The sequence below is a fragment of the Hibiscus syriacus genome, unplaced genomic scaffold (genome assembly GCF_006381635.1).
Source record: "Hibiscus syriacus cultivar Baekdansim isolate YM2019G1 unplaced genomic scaffold, ASM638163v2 tig00110328_pilon, whole genome shotgun sequence".
Classification (NCBI taxonomy): domain Eukaryota; kingdom Viridiplantae; phylum Streptophyta; class Magnoliopsida; order Malvales; family Malvaceae; genus Hibiscus; species Hibiscus syriacus.
In genome coordinates, this window is record NW_024062685.1 from 677748 (window position 1) to 700156 (window position 22409).

Genomic DNA, 22409 nt, shown 5'->3' on the forward strand with positions numbered 1-22409 from the left:
GTTCGTTTATAGTCATTTATCATTTAAATGAACGAACATGAACAAAATTTTCAGATCAAAACAAAATAAAATCAGGGAACATAAGGGAATAATTTTTCTCTAGTAAGTTGTTTTCATTTCGGCAGTGTCGTGTATCATAATCCTAACTACAATTCAAACAATAGCGAGCTAGATACCAACCAGGGAGCAAAACCTAGCCGAACTGCCGAAGTGGTCCTCATGGATATGAGGTCCAATATCCTCTTGACCCTACTATACCAGGGCAGATGGAAGATGGGGAGATCCATCTCCTTTTCAATCCATATGTTCAAAGGGCCAGTGAAGATCTTCAATGTGAACATGGGACCCCAATAGAGCAGGACCTTAGGTTATGGTATTCATTTGCCCGACAAGTTACCTAATGTTTATGAAGTTGGCCATGTGAGCAATAGGGAAGCCGATAACAAGACAACAAATTCCTTCCCAACGAGTGATCAATCCATATTTGCTTACCCCATCTCTGGAGGGACCCCTACGTTTGCCCACCTGTAAAAAGGGCCATATGAACCATGCAATTATTATACTCTCCGTTCCGAAACAACAGTAACACACCTCTGAAATCAACAAGCAAAGTTAAATACACCTCCAACTACAGGCCATGCTCGTTGCAATAGTCCATTAATGTTGCGACCGATAGATAAGACAACTTGGAGGAAACAATCATTTCATCATTAAACATCTAATAGACTGATTAGATAAATCTATTACGACCCTAACAAAGTCGATCAGAAAGGTATCAATCCCATACCGATCCCCAGTTATCACATAGTTTAAATGAGTCATTCGAACTTGAATATTATTACACTCGATTCAACTCAAAAATGTTAAAATAAACTCGACTCGATTCGAAAACTCGCAAACCTAAAATTTTCAAACTCAACTCAAACTCGAAATTATAAACCGAAGCTCATAAAAACTCAAAAAGAAAAATAATTCTTAAACATAATTCGATTAAAGCCTCGTATTCAAACTTATATTGAACCTTAAATATATAAAAATTTTATAATACATTCTTTTTAAATCAACACATAAATATTAATATTATTAATAATATTTTTTAAAAAATAAAATATTAATATATTATATTTTTGAGTTGCTCACGAGCTTTTTAAGTTGAGTATAAAAAAACTCGTTTCAGCTCATTAAGAACTCAAGTCAACTATTTATCGTGCTTTGACCGAGTCATCTTAAGTAACTCGTAATCTATCTCATCTCATTTACAACCCAAATTCCGTCACATGACACCCAAAGAGGTGGTATTTTTTCTTCTCCTCCTCTAAAGAATCCCTCGTGGAAACTCTTCCATAAATCTGTCTCAAAACACGACTCTACCGCAACCGCACAACCAGCCAACCAATCTTCAACCCACCTATCCACCTTAGGCAGCCAGTTAAACATCAACATAGACAAGAGAAAAGGATTCCATATAAGTGATGTTGCAAATAAGAATATGCTGTGTGAAAGCCAAAGTATTAACAATGCCAGCAATCAAACACAACAATATTAGTCGTAAAAAGCGTGGCACGGTAATAACGAGCAATGTTGTATTCCACACCAAAGATGCGTGAACACTAATTAAGTTACACCACAAGGGTACTCATAAATCTCAAAGTTTAAGGTGCTCCACTACAAAAATCATTTTTTTTGTGTGTGGGTGGGGGGGGGGGACAGACAAGGAAAAGGCATTGAAAACTTCAAAGAGGATCTATCTATGCCTCAGTAACTGGGAATTCAAACACGACATCTTTTCCGGCAAGCTTCCGGTAAACTGCCGAAAAGGTCTCGAGCTTATACTCTGTGTTGTTCCGTTCCTTTGGGTCCAAATAGACCTGCACCAAACGGGTAGCAAAAAAGGAGTGAGCATCAGCCTTCAAAAAATTAATCAGATCTATGAACGATGAAAACAATCATAATTTCTTGGTCATTTCTCCCGAGATTTAGCATCCTCATTGTAGAATTAGTATTAATAGTTATATGAGCACTGTCGTACCTTCATTATCTTGGTTCCATCAATTCTATATCTAATACGCTTCCCGACAATCTCAGCAGGTAAGACAATATCTTCTAGCATAGCTTCATGTACAGCAGTTAATGTGCGGCTACGTGGCCTCTGAACAGCAGAGCCTTTTTTTGGAGGCCTTAATATCCTCCGGGTAGTAATAAGAATCACATCCTGTCATGTAAACATAAACCATGTTAAAACCAACATCATGAGCATACCACCAATCAAACAAACAAGTAAGTCATTATTAAACACAAAATATAAATTTATGCAAAACGATAAACCCAAATCAAGCAAAAAGAATTCAAGCAGAAATACCAATCATGAACAATACAATAAAACAGATTTTATTCTCATTTTTTGCAGAAATGCAAGAAATAGCTTAGTGCTTTCCTCACCTTGCCACTGAACTTCTTTTCAAGCTCCCTCACAAGCTTAACATGAACCTTATGAAAAGCTTTCCTCAATCTGTAAGGAACATGGATAACAACAGCTTTCCGGCTGCCAGATACATCAATCTGACTGTAAGTGGAAAAAAATGTTACAGCTATCATATGATGAGCAAATACACACGTAACTTGACATTTGATGGACCATAATTGATCATTCTTACACTGCTGAATTAATGTAGAGATCTTTGAGGTCGCTTTTTAGATCGTTGTTGGTATTCTCCAAATCAAAGAAAGCCTATAACAAAAAATCACACACACCTTAAATCATTCACAAAACAACACATTTTCAGTAACATTTCAAGTGCAGCAGACATAACACATAAGAGCATTTTAGGACCTGGGCAACCGACTCCTCAAACTCTGTTGGCTCGACATCTTTATCTTTGTGGATCTTCTTCCTCGAAGTATACATCTTCAATACCTGTATCGTGAGAAGAAAATAAAAGGTTGAAAAAGAATTTTGAAAGAAAAAGGAAATGTAATAAAAAAATCAGACAAATTAAAAATAGGATCAAGTAGGGATGGCAATGGTCCGGATTTGGACCGGATCCAGCTAGACCCAAATCCATATCCATTTTCACATCTTGGATCCAGACCCAGACCAGATCTACGGGTCTAGAAAATCGAGACCCATATCCAGATCCAACGGATCTCACGGGTCCTGATCCAAAACGGGTCTGTTAAAAAACGACCATTTGACCTATTTTTTAACGTAATAAAACTGTCATTTACTAATTTCACATCACATCTCCAATGGAGGAAAGATTAATTCCAATACAACTAGTAACAGAATAAAAACGATAAACTAAAGTCTCAAAAAAATTCCACACAATTACAAGAATGTATTTTGAATAACACAAACATTAAAAAATGTAGATCATGAAACATTCTATTGTTGCAGGCCGAGTTTAAAACCTCTAAGAACTCAGGTATCTCCCTCTATAAAATATCTATATATTTTTTAAAAATTATTATGTCAAATATATATATATATATATATATATATATATATATATATTAAAATCAAAGGTGGACTTTTCTATAAACGGGTCCAGACCTCGTATCTTAGTGTTAGATCCGAACCCGGATCCATACTTTAATCAGAGGATCCAAATCCGGTCCAGGATCCGTCGGGTCCAAAATTTTAGGATCCAGACCCAATAAAACGGATCTGAATCTAACGATTCGGGTCGGGTCCAGGATCCATTGCCATCCCTAGGATCAAATATTGAGCTATCCATATACAAATTTTGAATGCTCAATTTAAGATGTGTAGAACAGTTGTATAAGTTCAAGATTCAAGAACAAGGTAACAATTAAAAAGTTTTACGGAAAGGTTCGAATTACATGCTGTATCAAACAAAAGCAAATAATATATGTACATGCTTCAACTTGAAATGTTTTTACAATCATTTGGCAACAAGTCTTGAATAAACAAGAAAAAAAGATAATACACACATATATTATATATCAGTTTTAAGAAAACAGCCACTTCTCCAGTACATTTCACCAAACAGCACACAGAATTTAGCATATCAGAGAAAAAAATGAACCTAAACAAAAACTAGAAGGGAAAAAAAGGGAGCAAGCGAAACGTATCCATTCTCTTTGTTTTTAATTCAGTTCCTAGGCAACCAAGCAAGTGATAAGAAAACAAGAAGTTTCACCTGAGAAAATGCAGCAGATGGAAGTGACGACGGACTGTAAAACGTTACAAGCTCCTCCCTGCAGCAGATTAGTGAGGAGCTAGGGTTTCCGCCAATTTGAACTTTATAGTGTTGACAATGATTTCCGAGTACACGCCACAGTAGTGATTCAGTTTGGACCTCATTGGGCCGGGTTTTGTATATTCTAGTGAACCTAGTCTGTATGGAGGGATGGACACGAATCCGAACTTGACGGATTTTGACTCAATCTAATTTTATTAGGTCTAATTTTTTTTAAAAATAAGATCCGGATCAAATTGGGTTTTTTGCAATATATGTTCGGATCAGGTAGAGTTTATATTTATAATGAAAATACCCGATTCAACCAAAAAATAAGTATAATAATATTTTATATATTTCGAATACAAATTGTATATTTTTCAAGTCGAATCGATCCGACCCAAGTCAACCCATGCCTATCCATGTCCTTATGTTCATGGATAAGAGTGAATATTCGATCGATTCAAGTCGAGACAAAAAATTTTGAGTTATTCAAATTGATGAGTTATATTCTTTCATATTATAATGTTATTTAATATATCAAATACAATCTAAAATTATGAAATATATTAATGATATTATATTTTAAAGAAATTATTTTGAGGGTAAAATATTGATGAGAGTATAAATGAGTCAATGAATTGATGAGAAGAAAGAATTTGAAAACAATTGCAGTCGAAAGACCAAATTGAGTAAAATGAAAAGTCAGGGGACTAAATAAAAAGATACAACTTTAGTAAAAAAATAACAACGAAGTTACATCAGTATTATGTTACGGTATATGAGCATCAGTTTCAAATTTAGTAAAAAAAAGACTTGAAATAAATCATAAATTGAATGAATAACGAGATTATAAAAAATTAAAGGACTTTAAATTAAATATTTAAATGCCAAAACATACCAAAATTAATAATTTAAATATTAAATATGTAATTTACCCTTAAAAAAAACATTGGTATTAACAAAAAGATTATTTTGTCTTCATTCTCATTGCAGTAATCAGTAATTTAAACGGAATTTTAACTATATTTTTTCCTCTCATCTCGAAGTTTAAGCAAAATTATAATAATTATTAGTAACCCAACAAAGAAAGACAACGATAGTATTCATAGTTTAGCCACCACAGTTCTTTTAGCATTTAGACCGACTTTGACTTTTCATCTCCATCCCCATCTCCATCTCTCTCTATATGGCTCTTAATTCTTTGGCTTCAGTTTATGAATTTTCCAGTATGATTCATAACATGTGAATATTATTATTCTTATAAACCTTTCTTTGTCCTTTTGGCTCCTTTTCTATGGCGGTGAAATGTTGAAAAAGTATGGATCTTTCATATTTGTGAGCTTGAGTCGAGACTTTAAGAGAAATTACAGTTTTTTGTTGTTGTTGTTGTTGTGAGAAAAGATTTGATCTTGTTGGTGTTAGCTAAAATGGGTAGAGGAGAAAAAAGAAGCTTGATGAATGTTGATGTAGTTGTGAACTTTTTCAACAATGTCATGTTGGAGAAGAAGCCTTATCTCCCCCTTTTGATCCCTTTGATTTTGATATTCTGGGCTTTAGAGAGATGGATTTTCTCCTTGTCCAATTGGGTTCCTCTTGTTCTTGCTGTTTGGGCAACCATCCAGGCAAGTTCCTTCCTTTTCGATGTGTTTTATGCTTATGGATATTGGATATGAAACAGCTTTAATGAACAGAAATGGATTTTCTCTGTTGCTTTTTCTCATTCTAGATTTTCTATCTGCTATTCAAATGCAGTGAGAGTAGAGTTTTATGTTATTAGAATTCATTTTTTTATAAAACATGTATAGATTCAGTTGATCAGGTGATTCTATTGGATTTTAAGTTCCCCCCCCCCCCGTGAATTGCTTCTGTTCATATGGCATGGTGTGCATTTTTGTTTTCAGTGTTCAGATAATCACTTTCGATTTGGCTCCATATTTGCGGCTTGTTTCGATCTGTTCTCAAATAACCAGCCAATGGTTCTCGGTGGAAGTAACATATGATTCTTGATACTCTACAATTACTATCGCTTCATTTACGATGTAAAATATCATTGTTACTTCAAGACAAGAGTACAGATGAAGTTCATTTTTGAAAGGGAAACTGGTTTATATTGAATTCAATTATCCTGTCTTTAGCTCGATTATTGAGCTAGCTAGGCATAGCCCTTGTAGCAAATAGGATCTTGGAGATTCAACTAGCTTGCATTAAAAGATTTAGAATGATTATGTAGTTTCAATTGTTGTTTTCCCTCTTCATCAGGATAGCTGCTTAACCGTTCTATTTTCATTAGTATATTTTTTCCCTCCAAGGTGTAGACCTAGGAATTGGATTCCTAGGTGATGTTGTCGAGATTCATTCTTGTCATGTTTTTCTGCTCTTTTCTTCACTTTGGAGTTTGGACTTAATTTGATAAGAACAACTCGATTTTCTAGTAGAAAACTATTTTGTAATATCAAAATGCTTGAAAGAAAATAATTTTATCGGCTGAAGGTTTTTTGGCAATTAATATTTAAATTTTTATTATGATGACATGAATGTATTTCTCTTTCATTGCAGTATGGTAATTATCAACATCGAATAGCTATTGAAGACTTGAATAAGAAGTGGAAGCGAGTTACACTAATTAACTCGGTAGTTACACTTTCTTTGATTTTCTACTTCCAAGATATGTGAGTTTTATCATGATCAATCATTTGGCACTTTTAAACAGAAAATAACACCATTGGAGCACTGCGAGTGGCTAAACAAGCTTTTAATGGAGATTTGGTCCAACTACATGAACCCAAAGCTTTCATTTAGGTTCCACTCCATTGTTGAGGTGAGAATTGTGGGATCTTAGTGAAAACTTCATTTATCTAGTCTTATTGCAAGTTCCGGTTTTAAGCATTATATCTAGTTGAAAACATGTGGGAGCTTTGAAGGACAATTTCTTCTAGACCTTGCATTGCCTGCTCTGAACACATACCCACACTATGTAAATATATGTTTGTTTATATGAACTTTGGGAAAAGCTTAAGTTTGCATTCAAATCTTAGCTGTCAATGGTTCTCGATAGACAAATTGAATGTTCGTCTATTGATGTTTCGTATTTATTAATTATATTACTAAGTGAATCTTCTTGCATGCAGAAACGTTTGAAACATCACAAATCAAGACTTATTGTAAGTGATATAATTTGCATTTAGTTCTCAAGAAAAAAGTTCAAATTTACAGTTGGAGACTTTTGATTGATGTTAATCTTTAGATACATGTTCACCGATGAGACTATTATTCATGTAGGAAAGAGTAGAATTGCTGGAGTTTTCACTAGGTTCATCTCCACCAGGGTTGGGTCTTCACGGGACTCGCTGGTCAACTTTTGGTGATCAGGTTCGGATTCGGGCCTTCTGGGTTTTTCATGACAACTTATAATCAAAGTTCATTTGCCTTGAGGCTAAGAATATGACAATCAATGTTCATGTTTTTCCTTTTATGTCAATCGCCGGTAAAACTATAAGGAGGGCCAATAGTTCTATGACATTATAGAGGGCCAAATAGTTATCTGTTTTCTTGTAACCTAGGTTACCTATAATTGTTCATCATTGGAAGGAGGTCATGAGCCCTTTCCTTTTGTTTTGCTTGGACCACACATCAGTTCTTCTGCATTGATAATGGATTCGAGTTACACCAATGAGGTAGTGAAGATTGCTAATTCAACTATGGTTCATGACTAAAAGAAAATTTTAAAGGGTGACTATTGTCTTTCAATAAAAATAAAAGGTTTGCTCTCGGTTTATTCAAGCTTGTACAGATGGACAAGGAAATATTTCAGCTTGGCATTTCTTAGTTTCTTTTCTTTTCTTTTCTTTTCTTTCTTTCTTGTAATAGTATGGCCTTTGTCTAATGGTTTATTTTCTGTCGTCTAATCAGTGAAATATACTTAAGATCCTCACAAAGCATATATTCATTTCGACAGCGAGTTATGCACTTGGGTTTTGATTGGGACACGAGTGACCTCAGCATCATGTTGCTTGCCAAGGTGGCCAAGCCATTTTTCGGAACTGCAAAGATTGTTATAAATAGCCTTCACATCAAGGGTGATGTACGTTGAAAAGCTTCTGCCATGCATCCCTTCTTTCTTTTCTTTATATCGGACAAATAAGTCCTACCTAGAAATTTGATCTATCTGATGGGTTGGTTCGTAAATTTACTGTTAGAAGTCTTCGAATGTGGAGAATTCAGAAATTCTTTTACAAATACTTTTGCTTTATTAATTCTCTAAGACCATTTTTGACTGATTTTCCTCGGTCAAGTTTGTTAATTATGATATATTGATATTATACCTTTTTTACATGCTGCAGCTTCTCTTGATGCCAATTCTGGGTGGGAAAGTGGTTTTGTACTCGTTTATATCCACTCCTGAAGTTAGGATAACAGTTGCCTTTGGAAGTGGAGGAAGCCAATCACTACCTGCGACGGAGCTGCCTGGTGTCTCTTCTTGGTTGGTATGTTTCTTTCTTACTTTTCTCTTGTTTTCGTTTTTTTTAATTTTTTGCAGGCGATAAGTAACTTAAAAAGATGCTAGGTCAACTCAATAATTTTAGCTCTTACTTTCCGGCATTGGGATAATTTTTATGTTTATTTTCTCATAATGCAGATTAAACTTTTGACTGATACCTTAGCTAAGATGATGGTCGAACCACGCCGTCAATGTTTCTCTTTACCGGCCGTAGATTTAAGGAAGCAGGCCGTGGGCGGTATTGTTTACGTGACAGTTCTTTCTGCAGCTAAACTTTCTAGGAGTAGCTTGAGAGGAAGCCCATCAAGGAAGCAACCGAGTTCCGGTGTAGATGGTTTACAAGAGCACATTGATGATAAAGATCTACAGACATTTGTTGAAGTTGAGTTAGGAGAGCTGACCAGAAGAACTCATGTGAGGCTGGGCTCCGGTCCTCAATGGAATTCAACGTTTAACATGGTTTTACATGATAATACAGGAATTGTTCGATTCCATCTCTATGAGCATACACCGGGCAGTATGACATGTAACTATCTTGCAAGTTGTGAGATTAAGGTACATTAAAATCGATCCTATGAGTATTGACCATAACATATTCATCAGCCAACCTTCTCTTTTTCAAGATGTTCTTTATTATCATCATCTTTAATGGCACCAATAGTTGATTTCCCATTTTCATGTCCGTTGAGCAGATGAGATACGTTGCAGATGACTCGACAATGTTTTGGGCAATAGGGCCAGACTCGAGTGTGATAGCCAGGCATTCTGAATTTTGTGGCAAAGACGTCGAAATGGTTCTTCCATTTGAAGGGGTCAATGCAGGGGAGGTACGATGTGATGTGCTTTTCAGTTTCACACTGCCAACTATCAGTTTGTTTTTGGATTAAATGGAGAACAAATATTATTATTCATTCATTTGTGACGTATTCGTCGGCCTAAATTTGTTCTCTCTTATATATATATATATACAGTTAGCAGTGAAGCTTGTGGTTAAAGAATGGCAATTTTCTGACGGTTCTCTTAGCTTCAACAACTTACGTGTTAGCTCACAACCATCACTGAGTGGTTCCTCAAATTTTCTTTTGAGAACTGGAAGGAGAATTAGTGTAACCATCGTGGAAGGGAAGGATCTTATTACAAAAGACGAAAGTGGAAAGTGTAATCCGTATGTTAAATTGCAATACGGAAAGGTACGATGGATTTGAGGTTGCCAGTTTGATATTACACATTGTCGTACTATAATTATGCTTACCATTGATCTTTGCTATGAATTCTTTTCAGGTTCTTCAGAAAACAAAGACAGCACATTCTTTTAATCCGGCTTGGAACCAGAAGTTCGAGTTTGACGAAATCAGAGATGGTGAATATCTGAAGATAAAATGCTATACCGAAGAGGTCAGTGGAGATGACAGCAATGGCAGTGCTCGTATAAATCTTGAGGGACTGGTAGAAGGGTCGCCAAGGGATGTGTGGATCCCTCTTGAGAACGTGAATTCAGGAGAACTAAGGCTACAGATAGAAGCAGTTAGGATGGACGACTATGAAGGATCGAGGGTAACTTTTTATGTGTGTTCTTTTCGACCTACGAGGCCTGTGTAATATAGCATACTTTGCTTGAAAAAAGCAAAGACTGCATCATATACGCATATTTGTTGATGTTCTTCTATCTCGAGTGCATCTATGCTAATACACATTTTGTTTTTCCTCAAGGGTTCTGCATATTACGGCAATGGTTTGATTGAACTTGTGCTTATTGAAGCAAGAGACCTTGTAGCTGCTGATCTAAGAGGGACAAGTGATCCGTACGTGAGGGTGCAATATGGAAACTTGAAGAGACGAACAAAGGTATGGAGAGAACCTGATTTTGAAACAGTTTAATTAATGATGAAAGTTTATATTGGCGTGTGCAGTGCTGTCTATTTATAGCTTATCTGATTCATGGAATGCCCTTCAGGTCATGTACAAAACGTTGAACCCTAAGTGGCATCAGACGTTAGAATTCCCTGATGACGGCAGTCCTTTGGAGTTACATGTCAAAGACCACAACGCGTTGCTACCAACATCGAACATAGGTGATTGTGTTGTAGAGTACCAGGGACTGCCTCCAAATGAGATGGCCGATAAGTGGATACCGCTACAAGGAGTCAAAAGGGGAGAGATTCACGTTCAGGTTACAAGAAAAGTTCCGGAACTAGAGAAAAGACCGAGTCTGGACCCTGAACCATCCTTAACAAAAGCTCATCAAATATCAAGCCAGGTGAAAACATTTTGGTTATGTTGATTTCCACAGCCCTATATGATCAAACAATATCAAAACTGACATGTTTTATTCGATGTGAGTTTGTGTGTAGATGAAACAAATGATGATAAAGCTTGAATCTTTAATTGAAGATGGCAACCCCGACGGAATGTCAGCTCCATTGAGTGAACTCGAAAGTCTTCAGGATATGCAAGAAGAATACATGGTACAGCTTGAAACCGAGCAGATGCTTCTACTGAACAAGATAAAGGAGCTTGGTCAGGAGATTTCGAACTCATCGCCTCCTCTAAGCTGAAGATCTCAAAGTTGAATCGGTTATTTACCTTCCGATATTACACGTAATACGTCGTTCTACCGAGATGGTTTTGCTTACCCAGGAAATGCTTACAGACAAAAGATCATGTACATCACACGCGACATAATAATGCTCAACAGAATAGGTATCACTGCTTCATGGATTTGGCTGATTGATAGTACTTGCATTGCTTTTAGGGTTGCATAATGGCTTATGCTTGTTCAAGTGTAGCTAAGGTCATGTATTGTGAGTTGTATTGCTTAAATTCTTAAGTACTGAATTTGTATCATAAAATAATTGTTAATAAAATATTTTAATGTAATTACATAGTTTTGATGGGAATAAATGCTGAATTGTGAGAATTTATTATTTTTTTCAGTTTTTGTTTTATTGATATAACATGCAATCCGGTTTTATCCTACTATGAATCTTAATTTTTTTATTAAACTGATCTTATTATAAATTTTTCGAATCATAAATAAAATTTAAATCTATAATATATATATTATATTTTAAATATTTACCCAATAAATATAGTCAAGCCCAATGCCAAAAAAGAGCCATATCCATTACCAAAATATCTATTTTCTCGCACAACTGGTGAAAACCCCTGCTTTCTTCCAAGTTTTCCAGTGCTACAACTAAAGCTAAAACAATGGCAGCTACTCCTTAGTAACAGAAGGCAAAGCAATGGCTTCACCACCACAAGATTGGCGGAAATGCCCCCTCATAGCTCCACTCTCTCTCTCCTCCTACTCCTACCCTTCTTCCCTCAACCTTTTGTTCTCACTCCCAAAACCTTCATTTCACTTCTTCAGCTCTTTCCCCTCTCTCCGGTCCGGAATCAACCAGAGCTCCGTTTCGAACCGCTATTCTTGCCCGTGGTACCACCGCCTATCCTCCATCCCTCTTAACACCGGTGGCGCCGAATTTTCCCTCCAGGCCTTGCCTTCCCATTCTGAAAAAGTCATCCAAGCGGACGGTAACGGTGAAGGGGGCGTCGAAACTCGGTATTTAGATAAAGATAAAGGTCAAAGCACTATTGACGGGATTGTTCTCAGGCTGCGAAACCTTGGGTTAGGACCAGATGACGAAGATCAAGATGAGGATGATGAGGTCGACGATTACGATTCGAAGCCGGTGACTGGAGAAGAGAGAGTGGGTTCGACCTGACACGAGGCTGATAGAGAGGGAAAAGGAGGAAGATTTGCTGCCGTGGGAGCCGGAAGAGGCGGAGCCGCGGCGGCGGAGGTGGTAAAGGAGGAAGGTTCGAAAAAGAGGAGACCCATGGCTCCGACATTGGCCGAGCTGACAATTGAGGATGAGGAGCTTAGGAGGTTGAGGAGGATTGGGATGTATTTAAGGGAAAGGATCAATGTGCGGAAGGCGGGGATTACGAAGGCGGTTTTGGACAAAATTCATGATAAATGAATGGAGGAAGGATGAGTTAGTTAGGCTTAAGTTTCATGAGTTTCTCGCCGTCGATATGAAAACTGCTCATGAGATTGTTGAGGTTGGTTTGTTGCTTTTAGTCACTGAAAATCTTAGGCTTTTGGAATCATTTTATTGGTTTTGTTAGTCATGCATGCATTTCCAAAAGAGATGATAGTATACTGCTCATGCATGCTAACAATTTTGCAGAACTTAACTGGAGGTGTCTTGCTGCTTAGAAACAAGTATTTTATTGTCATATACCGCGGAAAAGATTTCCTTCCCCCAAGTGTTCCTGCTGCTCTGGCAGAACGACAAGATTTGACAAAACAGATTCAAGATGCTGAGGAGAAACTGCTTGTCAGAGCAGTTGAGCCATCTCAATCAGGTGAAGATAAAAGACAGACACCCGCAGGTACTTTGGCTGAGTTTTATGAAGCTGGGAAGAGATATATCTATCGATGACGTGAAAAGATGATTGAAGAAGCATCGAAATCTAAGCATGCTAGACTTGCAAAACGCATCAAACATGAATTGGCTGCTGTAAGTATAAATTTATGTCAGAAAGAATAAAATTTTGACTATTCACTAGTTTTCTTATCATTTTAAGCCATTGGAAAATTAACAATGGAAGCTTCTTTTGACATATAAGCATGTCTGCCTTCTTGCGAAGGCTACTGCTATTCTCTATCTTGCATGCCAAATAAGTTTCTTCTTTTTTAAAGATCTGAATCAGGCTGCTATTTCTGTTCTCCATTTCCTATCTATCTTTAAAAGTTTTCATTATCTTGTTTAGTGCTTCTAGGTAGTTGCTGTCTGATGTAAATTTTTCCATGTTCGTATCTGCTCTGGGTAAACAACATGTTTGGGTTATTATATTTATTTGTTTATTGATATTTATTGAATGCTTGAACATGCAAACAGGCCCAAGCCAAAAAGCTTAGAGCAGAGAGACTATTATCTAAAATAGAAGCCTCGATGATCCCTGCTGCTCCCGATTATGACCAAGAAACAATCACCGATGAGGAAAGGGCTATGTTTCGCAGAGTTGGTTTAAGAATGAAACCATACTTGCCTCTTGGTAAGTGATCTTTTCGTTTGGTGACTGAGTTTTGAATTTAAAGTTAAAATGCTGATGGTTTGTACAACTATATACTAGGTATCCGTGGTGTTTTTGATGGTGTAATTGAAAATATGCATCTGCATTGGAAGCACCGAGAACTTGTAAAGCTAATATCCAAACAAAAGAAACTTGCATTTGTCGAAGATACAGCAAGGTTATTGGAGTATGAAAGTGGTGGGATACTGGTGGCAATAGAAAGGGTCCCCAAAGGATATTCTCTCATCTACTATCGTGGAAAAAATTACCGCAGGCCCATTAGCATAAGGCCAAGAAACCTTCTAACATAGGCAAAGGCATTGAAGCGCTCAGTTGCAATGCAACGCCATGAGGTTTGATATCTTACATTCTGATTTTATTGTTATACTTGATAACAATTCTTCCTTGTTACTTTTTTGTCTTACATTATACTATTTGTAGGCTCTGAGTCGGCATATCTCTGAACTGGAGAAAACCATAGAGCAAATGAAAAAGGAAATTGTAAGTGCTCCTCCTATGTACATTCCATTTTTGAACTCTTAACCGCATTCTTAACCCAGTTAACCTTAGCAAGTGCCATGGATAATCTGCTCAAATATTTCAGCAATCCTTGAAATATGTTAGGTGGATTACAGAATTGAACCAACACTAGGTAGGACTTTCCCAAGTGATAATTGGTTGATAGTCTGCTCGTAATGCTGCCATTATTTATGGTTACTGGTATGCTCTATGGATTTGTGTACATTTCCTTTAGTAATGCCTATTTAATGAGAGTATGCAATGGTCTTTGACCAGAGCTATGAGGCTATAACGTGGGGGGATTTTCTTTCTCTTTTTTATAATTCTAACTTGTTGAATCTTCAATGTTGCCGTTCTTTCCCGTAAAGTCATCATTGGTTCTTTCAGGTAACTTCGATTCTTTGTGGTTTTATACCCGTAAAGTCATCGTTGTCTGTATTTCTTGTCACTGGAGAATTATTGTTGGTTCTGTAGGGTGCTGAAGATGTTGAGGACGATAACAACAGGGGGTCAGGCGAGCACGGCCAGTTTGACCCTGTCTCAGAACTCTACCAAGTGAGTTACTATATGTTGCTACTATTATTGAAATTATTTTGTTACTGTTTGGGGACAATGTTTCTTTGTAAAGGGAATAATTTGTCGAAGTACTTGTTTTCAGAGTGAGGATGAAGCTTCAGATATAGCATCCGACGACGATGACGAATACAAAAATGAGCTTGATGACTGTGAAGATGATAGTGAATTTGTTGACGATGAAGATGATTCCAATGACGACCGGGAAGATGATGAATCTTTAGAAACGAACTTTAACCCGATTCACACAGATATCGTCGATCAAGTTTCTGAAAATCTTGAACCGAGTAGACAGTTTTCTTCTTGTTCACATATAGTCCATCAACCAGTCTTTCATTTTCCCGATCAGGTCGGGCTGGAATGAGTAACCATACATGATGGCTGAAGCATCTTCCTATTTTGCATTGAATTGTTAAAATTGAGGCGGAAGCGCTTACATGCATCAGCTGCCATTGAACTGGATTGTACAATCTGTAGCGATTTGTTCAATTTTAACACCATCAAGGTTTGGTATTGTAGACCATCTCTCATTTAGGGTTGGGGTTAATTCAAAACTAATATAAGTTGTGTAATAAAAAAATTACATGTTACGTATTGGAATTTTCAAAGTTTGTTTTGTAGTCTGAATATTTTTTTTAATATACAAGTTACTGCAATGGAAAAGAAAAATAAGACTTAACAAATTACTTCAATGGAGCTCCGTTAAGAGCAGAAAAAGAAGAAGACTCGATGATAGTTGTAAACTCTTATTGTAATTTTAAATATATATTTTTAATAATACTGGTGGCTTTAATTAAAAATAAATAAATATATTTTAGTAACCCCGACTCCATTTCTGCCTATTAGACTTAACCTTATTTCCCCGGCCAATGCTACATTTAAAGCATATTTTTTCCGCCCTAACACTCGTATCTCTTTCTTCGAAAATGTTAACTTACTAAGAGGAACAACAATAGAATTGAAAGTAGAAGAAAGGAAAAATATGATATTCAACTGAATTAAACTCATAACATTGACAGCCTATCTATATAAGCAATTGAATAACAAAAAAACTAGAAAGTTATAATATTACGGTGATTGCTGCTTTCACCAACTTCAAACCTTGAACTTTTGTTCACCGAAAGAGATAAGTCTAACGAAACATCATCGGTTTTGGTTCGGTCTGACTGCAAACCATCGCCGTTCTTCTCCATGCAAACCTTCGGTTTTGGTCCCAAAGTGAAAGGACGATGTACATTGCCGATCTTATCCATAAAGTTCACCGTTTCAATTGGTGTTGATGAAGACTACGATGTATTACCAAGTGAAAGAGATAAATCCAAAGAAACACCGGTCTCTTCAAAATCTTGGTGTCCCGACACGAAAGCTCCATTACCGAGCTTCTCCAAAAAGTTCGCCGTACTAAGTTCAACTTTCTTCTGCCATAATGGTGCCACCGACATATCAGTTGAGGTTTGTCGAAACCGTATTTCGATTGGGCCTCGGAGTTGGGCTTCGACTTGGATTAAATGTTTTAGGTGTCGCCACCGATCACTTTAAAATAAATTTAGGTGGGTCGGACACCATCTTACCTGATCTGCGTTGTACCAGAAACGTGTCGGGTTCGGGAGTCGGTTATGGTCAAGGAAAGATTAGCACCCTTAAACCGCCATTTCGGTACCAATTAATTTTCCGGTTGTCTTTATTTGCGAAAATTAACATTTAAATTGAAATTCAAATATTCAATCCGAATTAATTACCATTGATCGATTGAAATTATCCCTAAAAAGTCAAAAGTGTTGGATTGTCAAAATGAAAATAAACATGAAAAAAGAATAATAAAAAATATTAATAAAAAAATAAATATATATATATATAACAAAATGTTTTTGTATATTCAGACAAAAACGGGTGTCTACAAAGTTGATGAAGAGGATGGTGTTTTACCAAAAGAAAGAGACAAACCCAATGGAACATTGGTCTCTTAAATATCAGGGTTCTTCTCTTCTGCCATAATGGTTCCACCGACATGGATGAAACTCCGAGGAATGAATGGTTTGTCGTCTTCCATTGTCGAAGCAACGTGAAAACACAGCGTCAAGAACTCTTCAAACCCTTTCTTTAATGGAAAAATTATACAAACTGGGAAGCCTGCCAATATCAATTCCCAACTCTAAGCTCTCGACGTTAGAACATTGTACGATGTTAGGGTTTATGTAGAGATAATTTTCGAATTCAAGTAGGAAATTAATTTCATTAACTTTCACTTCAATTACAATATTCTGTCGGGCCCTTTAGTAAACTTATAGGGTTTACGTTGTCATTGTCAAAACTTTTTCTTAATAAAAGATATTTTTTTATTAATATGTGGTAATTAATATAACATAATATATGTTCATAGATAATTCTCTACCATTTGATATTTAAAATTCATACCCTAATATTTTTTTATATAAAAAATAATGTATTTGGGAAATAAATTTTAATAAAAAAATTTTATAAAAAAATATTTTTAAGTAAATTTTGTAGGAGTAAGATCGATCTAGTTCAGTTAAGTTTCTTAGGTTTTTTGAATTGTCCATTTTAATTTGTTTCTTTTTCCACATAAATTTCTTATTTCGATTTTTTATTTATTTGAGAAATTTTCAAATTCGTTTAGTAAATTTTTAAAAAAAAATCTAGAAAAATAAAAAGATATATAAGAATTGTTACATAATATTTATAAATTATTTCGTTCTTTGAAATATAGAAAAAAAAATATTTTTTTATAAAAAATAAATTTAAATTTAAATCAATTTAAATAATTATACTTTGTAAATTTATATTTCATAAATCATCTTTAATATTTTAATTATATTCAATCATTTTTTCTTAACTCTAAAATTTTATTAAATGATCATATATATATATATATATATATATATATATATATATTCAAATTAATTTCGGACTTGTGAAATACATACATTCATACGTCTACTACGTTTAAAATGGTTTTTAAATTTTATGATGTTGTTAGGTTTTTATATTTTGTTTATGTTATTAGAGTTTAGTCCCTTGTCTTTGAAATTATAGGTTCAAATATTCTATCAATAAATCACATTTATTGACTAAATTAACTTTAATTAAGTTTATCTAATGTAGTTTATAATTTTATTTGTTCTGTATTTTAAATATTTAGTTGATTTAATTTTTTTAATATATAAATGATCATTACAATATAAAAATATAGCATATCCACGAAAATAAGTTAAGTAATATAATTTTTTTGAGTGAATTCAGCGATTAAAGAAGTGTCATTTTCTCTATTACCACATGGTCATTAGCTTTGGGGCTTAATACCAAAATAAATGTCTAAATTATACATCAATTCTCGAATAGGTGCCTAAACTATTTTTTGACCAATCCAAGTGCCTAACGTTACAAACATTATCATTCTAGGTGTTCAAGCTGTTAACGGCGTTAATTTCCCACGTTTAGTGACACATGTCATAATCTGATGATTTTGAAATTTATTTTTTTAATATTATTATATTTATAATAAAAAATTCTTTTAAATTATAAAAAAGACTAAAAATACCTAAAATCCCCAAATCATATCCTTATTCTGTCGCTGCCGCCCTTTTCGACCACGACCTCCGCCGCTAGCATAGACCCTACCATCCTCCTAGTCATATACCATCGTAGTTGTCGTCGATTGGCCGTCGAGATCACTTGGGGATCGCGATTTTCATCCTAGGGTTCGCGGAGTATAAAACATCGATCGGTCACGATTTCATGGGGGTTTCGGTTGCCGAGGTCGGGTGAAGCTTCGTCAATGGCAAAGGGTGACGACCGATGTGGGTTTAGGGGTTGGAATGAAAGTTTTCAAAGTTTTATGGGTTTTACAAAATGTTTATATTTTTCTTTAATAAAATTTTTAAAATATCAAATTGTGACACATGTCACTTAACGTGGGAAATTAATGTTGTAAAAATTAAAATGATAACGTTTGTAACATTAGGCACCTAAATGGGTCAAAAAATAGTTTAGACACCTATTCGAGAATTAAGGTATAGTCCGGGCACTAATTTTGATATTAAGCCTTAACCCCGGCTCCATTTGTCGCCAATTTGCAGAAACGGTTAATTTTACTATTAACAAATAACATCCAAGTCTTAACTGTATTTCTCCGGTCAAAGCTGCATCTGAAGCATATATTTCCCACCTTAATTCTCATCTTTTTTCTAGAGAAAATGAGTGAAGTTCCTCCAAAATCCAGATCAATGTGACGGCGATCAACCAGAGTCGAGCTTTGGATTTCATTTGTGCTGAACACGGCATCGGCTCAATGATCAGATCCTAACGGTTAGAATGAGCTGATAAATTTTGTTCTCGTAGGAGGCCAACTCATTGATTTTGTTTCTCGACGTCCCCCCCCCAAAAAAAAAAAAAAGCCGAGAATTATGATTGCTTAAGGTAAATTTCGAAATTTCCTTTTTATATTAGTAACTGAAAGGTGCGCTTAGGTAGGTTGATCTTACATTACAATGCAACACTGTTAATTTATCAGTAAGAGGAAATTCCGGTGAGTGTACGACTCTCGAGAATGAAGCTCTGTATGAGATCTGCTTTCGTTAATCTCGAGCTCACCGCTCTAAGTAATTTTGGTTTTATTCTCTTGATTTGTTGTTGTTTAATGATGGATTTGTTTCCTTTCTTCTCGATTTGCTCCGATTCGGTTTCCAAAATGCCCTAAAATGATTTTGTTCAACGTCTATATGATAATTTCGTCGGCGCGAGATCTCTATGCGTAGTTTCTTAGTTGATTCGTGACCTTTGAGTTCTCTTGGTGTGATTGTGGTGAAATCTTGGAATCACTAGAAAATTAGATTCTTCAATTTATTTTGCTTTAGCTATTCATCAACTAAATAGTTAAATCAAGGAAGTTCCCAAAATATCGATGTTCCTTGAAACTCCTGAAACTAGGAAGTTTATGTTACTACTAATGAATGTTTTGTAGTCTGAATTTTTTTAATATTATATAAACTGCAACCGATATGGTCATGGACATATCCTTACGATTGAAAAGAAAAAGAAGAAATCTTGATGAACAAGTTACTGCGATGGAAAAGAAAAAGAAGAAGTCCTGATGAACAAGTTACTGCAATGGAAAAGAAAAAGAAGAAATTCTGATGAACAAGTTACTGCAATGGAGCTCGGTTGAGAACAGAAAAATTGAACCTCGAGCTATCAACGTCCCAATAGAGGCCGATCTCATCATCCTGCTTGAGTCCCCTTCTCTTCACAAAGTCTTTGGTCCAGTTACTGATGAAGACGTTGGCCTTGCTGCTCCAACGCTTGAAAATCATCCCATGTAGGGTGTTGGTGTCACTATCCCAAACTGAAACCGGCAGTCCTCGTTCAATGCTCGCTACCTGATCGGCATTCCAGTGCGGCAGAATATGGTATTCCACCAACTCCGATCCCAACATCAGCCTCGCCATGTTCCCAAGATCACTATTGTAGAGCTTCTTCTTTATGCACCATGGATCGAGGCCGAGTCTCAGCTCGGTCATCCTCAGTTCATCATCCATCTCCACTTTCCTCCTCTTGTAAGCAGGAGGCTTAGGGTTTAACATTGTTTTCCCCTTATCCAAGCTTCTGCTATTCTTTGCATTACGGTGATTACTGCTTTCACCGACTTCAAACCTCCAACTTTTATTCATCGAAAGAGATAAGTCTAACGAAACATCATTGGTTTTGGTTTGGTCTGACTGTAAACCATCGCCGTTCTTCTCCATGCACATCAGATCACATACTTCGAATGTGCTTGGTCCCGACAGGAAATCCCCATTGCCGATCTTATCTATAAAGTTCACCGTTTCAAATATTGGTGTTGACGAAGACGAGGATGTATTACCAAGTGAAAGAGATAAATCCAAAGAAACACCGGTCTCTTCAAAATCTTGGTGTCCCGACATGAAAGCTCCATTGCCGATCTTCTCCAAAAAGTTCGCCGTACTAAGTTCTACTTTCTTCTGCAATAATGGTGCCACCGACATATCAGTTGAGGTTGATGAAGACGATGGTGTTTTACCAAGCGAAAGAGACAAACCCCATGGAACATTGGTCTCTTCAAAATCGGGGTTCTTTTCTTCTGCTATAATGGTTCCGCCGCCATGAATGAAACTCCGAGCAGGAATGAATGGTTTGTCTTCCATTGTCGAACCAACGTGAAAACACCGAGTCAAGAACTCTTCAAGCTCTATTTTTAATGGAAGATTATACAAAAACAAAACAATAAAAACTTCGAAAGCTCTCTTGCCAATCTCAACTCTCAACTCTTAGCTCTCAACGTTATAGCTTTGTACGACGTTAGGGTTTATATAGAGATACTTTCCGAATTCAAATAGGGAACTTTCTCTTCAAGTAAAATAATTTGTTGGGTCTTTTAGTAAACTTATAGGGTTTATTTTTACCACCGCCATTGTTAATTTTTTTCTTAATAAATCATATTTTTGTTTCAAATATAATGTGTTTACGAAATATTTTTTTTGATTTGTATTAGTTAAGTTTTTGAATTTTTTTTCTTAATAACTTTTTCATAGTATTTTTTTTATTTCAATTCTTTTTACTTCTCTTACATTTATTTGATAAAACTTTTAAAACTTTGACGTATATATTTTCTTACAATTAGATAAAAGTCTATTCACGAAAATAAATAGAATAATATAAATTAATGATAAAATTCACATAGAGAGATTTATACTTTAATTTAGGTTTAAAGATCAAATCAACCTTTACAACTCGAGTTAAAATTTCATTAATTTTCAAGTAATTTTTTTCGAAAATATCATATAATAAATTTAAATGACAATGAATTCTTAAAACATTTTCTATTTAAACTAATTAATTATTATTTACTTAAATAGTTGATTCGTTATTTTAAAGTTAATTGTATCATAGATCTCTAAACTATGATTATTATTTTAAATTAGTCTTTAAACTTTTAAATGTTCTATTGCATTCTTAAACTATGATTCTTATTCTAAATTAATGCTCATAATTTTGAATATTTCAATTTTATCCACAAACTGTGACCCTTATTCTAAATTAGCCCATAAACTTTTAAATATTTCAATTACGTTCTAAAATCTCGGTATATACTAATTACATGTGTTTGAAAAATAAAATTTAAGTAAAAGTATGGTTAAAATTAATTACATAGGAGTAAAATGAGAATATTCAAAAGTTTATAGATCAATTTACTAAGAGGACCATATTTTACGGTTGAAATTGGAATGATAAAAAATTTGAGGATAATTTAGAATGAGAATAGTAATTTAAAAATAAAAATTAACATATTTAACAATTTAGAGATTAATTTAAAGTGATAATTGTAATATAAAGACTGTGACCATTGAAATATTATTTATTTCAATGGTTAATTAATGATTTTATAAAGAACTTTGACTCATTTAATACAGTCGAAGTTCCCGCTAAAACAAGTTCCATTACTATCCTATTAGGAATGGGTATGAGATCCGAATCAAATAATTTTAACCTGATTT

The 22409-nt window shown here is 35.2% G+C and overlaps 2 protein-coding genes and 1 pseudogene across 2 annotated transcripts; 2 read left to right on the forward strand and 1 right to left on the reverse strand.

Moving 5' to 3' along the window:
• Nucleotides 1–1690: 1690 nt before the first annotated feature.
• Nucleotides 1691–4256, reverse strand: LOC120118257 (40S ribosomal protein S7-like). The gene is made up of 6 exons (XM_039138348.1): nucleotides 4161–4256; nucleotides 2831–2914; nucleotides 2655–2728; nucleotides 2440–2563; nucleotides 2030–2212; nucleotides 1691–1868 (listed from the first exon to the last, which is right to left on the reverse strand). Exons 2-6 carry the CDS (start codon nucleotides 2903–2905, stop codon nucleotides 1749–1751), a joined length of 576 nt encoding a protein of 191 aa, XP_038994279.1. The 5' UTR covers nucleotides 2906–2914; nucleotides 4161–4256; the 3' UTR covers nucleotides 1691–1748.
• Nucleotides 4257–5391: 1135 nt separating this feature from the next.
• Nucleotides 5392–11453, forward strand: LOC120118422 (synaptotagmin-5-like). The gene is made up of 14 exons (XM_039138449.1): nucleotides 5392–5824; nucleotides 6759–6833; nucleotides 6913–7020; nucleotides 7331–7363; nucleotides 7482–7571; nucleotides 8158–8283; nucleotides 8543–8686; nucleotides 8839–9255; nucleotides 9393–9527; nucleotides 9672–9890; nucleotides 9982–10254; nucleotides 10411–10545; nucleotides 10655–10957; nucleotides 11052–11453. Exons 1-14 carry the CDS (start codon nucleotides 5630–5632, stop codon nucleotides 11253–11255), a joined length of 2457 nt encoding a protein of 818 aa, XP_038994380.1. The 5' UTR covers nucleotides 5392–5629; the 3' UTR covers nucleotides 11256–11453.
• Nucleotides 11454–11869: 416 nt separating this feature from the next.
• Nucleotides 11870–15477, forward strand: LOC120118699 (annotated as a pseudogene).
• The last annotated feature ends 6932 nt before the right edge of the window (nucleotides 15478–22409 follow it).